The following is a 2,005-nucleotide window of genomic DNA, read 5'->3' on the forward strand; positions in this document are numbered from 1 at the left end:
GGCAGCTAATTAATGTTTCTCTCTCATCAGCTTTTCTAAGTCTCTATCCCTCTCCCTTCCTCTCTGTAAACTTCAATAAAATATATATTTTTAAATGTGATTCCTTTAAAGAAAATAATAAAACTAAAAATCTGGGGTCAAGATGCAGACTTCCCCCGACAGCAGACGAAGAACTATAGTTTTAGCTTCTATCCGGTGCTAAATGGCAGCAACTATGGCTTCTGCTTCTGAAAAGTCAAGGGAGTCTCACAACAGGCAGGATCTCAGGACTGCTTCAGGCGCTTGCATGGGGGGTCCTGAGGGGTTCACCTCAGCCACCAAGTGGGGATGGGACACCACCAGTACCTGCCACCCCGAGGTCTTCAAGATATGCTCAGCACGAGAGTTGATGAAATCCACTGCCTGAGTTTTCAATTGATCTGCGCTGTGGAAGTCAGCCAAGGTGAGTAATTCTGCAGCATTCTCCACAGACAGCTGACTGCTGAGGACTTCCTCACACATGATCTTCAAATGCTCCAGGGCATACTTGTCAGCAGCTGCCTGCCAGCAAACCATCAGCCATTGTGTTCAGGTTAGGAGCCTTCCCTGTGTAGATGAAGCACATCATTTCCTTAAACACTCCAGGCTCCATGTCAATGATTTCCACCCGATTTGTTTTGCTCTCCTGCATTGCATGTCCAAACATGGCCCTAAACACTGGAGAACGAGTTGCTAAGATAGCTTTGTGAGCCTGGAATTCCTGGCCAGCCACACAAAAGCAACAGTCTGTGAACCAGGAATTCTCCCAAAGTCCTCCTAGCTCATCGGTTAGCTGGCACTCGGGAACCTTCACCATTTTCCTGGGATTCTGGCCAGAAATGGTGACGGAATCTTGCACCACACTCACCTCACAGACGAGGATCAGCTTGTCCTCAGGGAGAAGACTGTTGTCTTCATCATCCAAGAGAATATCTCTAGGGATAAATTTTTTGGACGCCCAGTTGTTGTCTCCTGCAAACCTATATGCTCCCTGACACTTTACTTCTTTGACTACTTCTCCCTTGTCATTCAGGAGAGAGAATTTGAATTTTGCCCAAAGTTCACTCTTTGGACAGCTGAGCACTATCAGGTAAAGTGACAGGTAATCTTTGCTTTCTTCATCTTGCCCTTTTGGGTATACTCTCAAACACCATTTCAGTTGATCATTAGCTTCTGATGAAAAGGTTGAACTTTGAATGAATTCACCCATTTCCTCGGGGCAAAAGCTAAAGTTACTGATGGTCCACATGTGGGAGAATTTCATTACCTGGATCTGTGTGTGGCACCAGCTGGCAGCTACAAGGCCACTGGACATTTCTGCCAGAGATGGAGGGCATGCAACCCTTGACATTGCAAGTTTGAAGTTTAAACAAGATTTCCAAATCAGAGGGCAAAGACTTCTGTTCTCTTTTCACTCAAGTGAAGTCAATAGTGGGAAGATGAAGTTGTCTTGTCTAACAGGAAATCTCTCAGAGCTGGGCCTACAGTTGGGGATATCTGTCCTTCTGCATTCCCTGCATACTCTCTACAACACCAAGGCTTTGTTTCTAACAGCAATTATCTTAATGATGCATCTAAAACATAACTGCTGCTTGCCTTGTGTGGCTCAGTGGTTGAGTGTCAACCTATGAAGCAAGAGGTCTTGGTTCCATTCCAGGTCGGGGCATATGGCCAGATTGCAGGCTTGATCCCCAGTGTGGGGCTGGCAGGAGGCAGCAATTCAGTGATTCTCTCTCTGTTTCTATGTATCTTTTCCTCTCTGAAATAGAAATAAAATAAATAAAACATAAATACTATCATAATAGACAGAGGCTCAACAATTACATAAGATTCATTTAATAATATTTATTGAAATTTTTGTGAGTGGCAGGACTTTTTTTAAAAAGCAATCCTGTAATCCAGAGGTGGGGAACATCCTGTCTGAAGCCCATATAAGGGCCCCCAAAGTCATTTGGTCTGGCCCTCCCAAGGCATTAGAGGTAAGTTA

The 2,005-nt window shown here is 44.6% G+C and overlaps 1 protein-coding gene across 1 annotated transcript; it reads right to left on the minus strand.

Moving 5' to 3' along the window:
* Positions 1–246: 246 nt before the first annotated feature.
* LOC311627638 (speckle-type POZ protein-like) lies at positions 247–1,369 on the minus strand (the record flags this gene model as incomplete). The annotated part of the gene is given in 2 exon segments (XM_084894132.1): positions 247–540; positions 542–1,369. Coding segments are annotated over 2 exon segments (1,122 nt in total).
* Between the last annotated feature and the right edge of the window lie 636 nt (positions 1,370–2,005).

This window comes from Pipistrellus hanaki, assembly GCF_964339955.1.
Source record: "Pipistrellus hanaki genome assembly, chromosome: 9".
In the NCBI taxonomy this organism is placed as follows: Eukaryota; Metazoa; Chordata; class Mammalia; order Chiroptera; family Vespertilionidae; genus Pipistrellus; species Pipistrellus hanaki.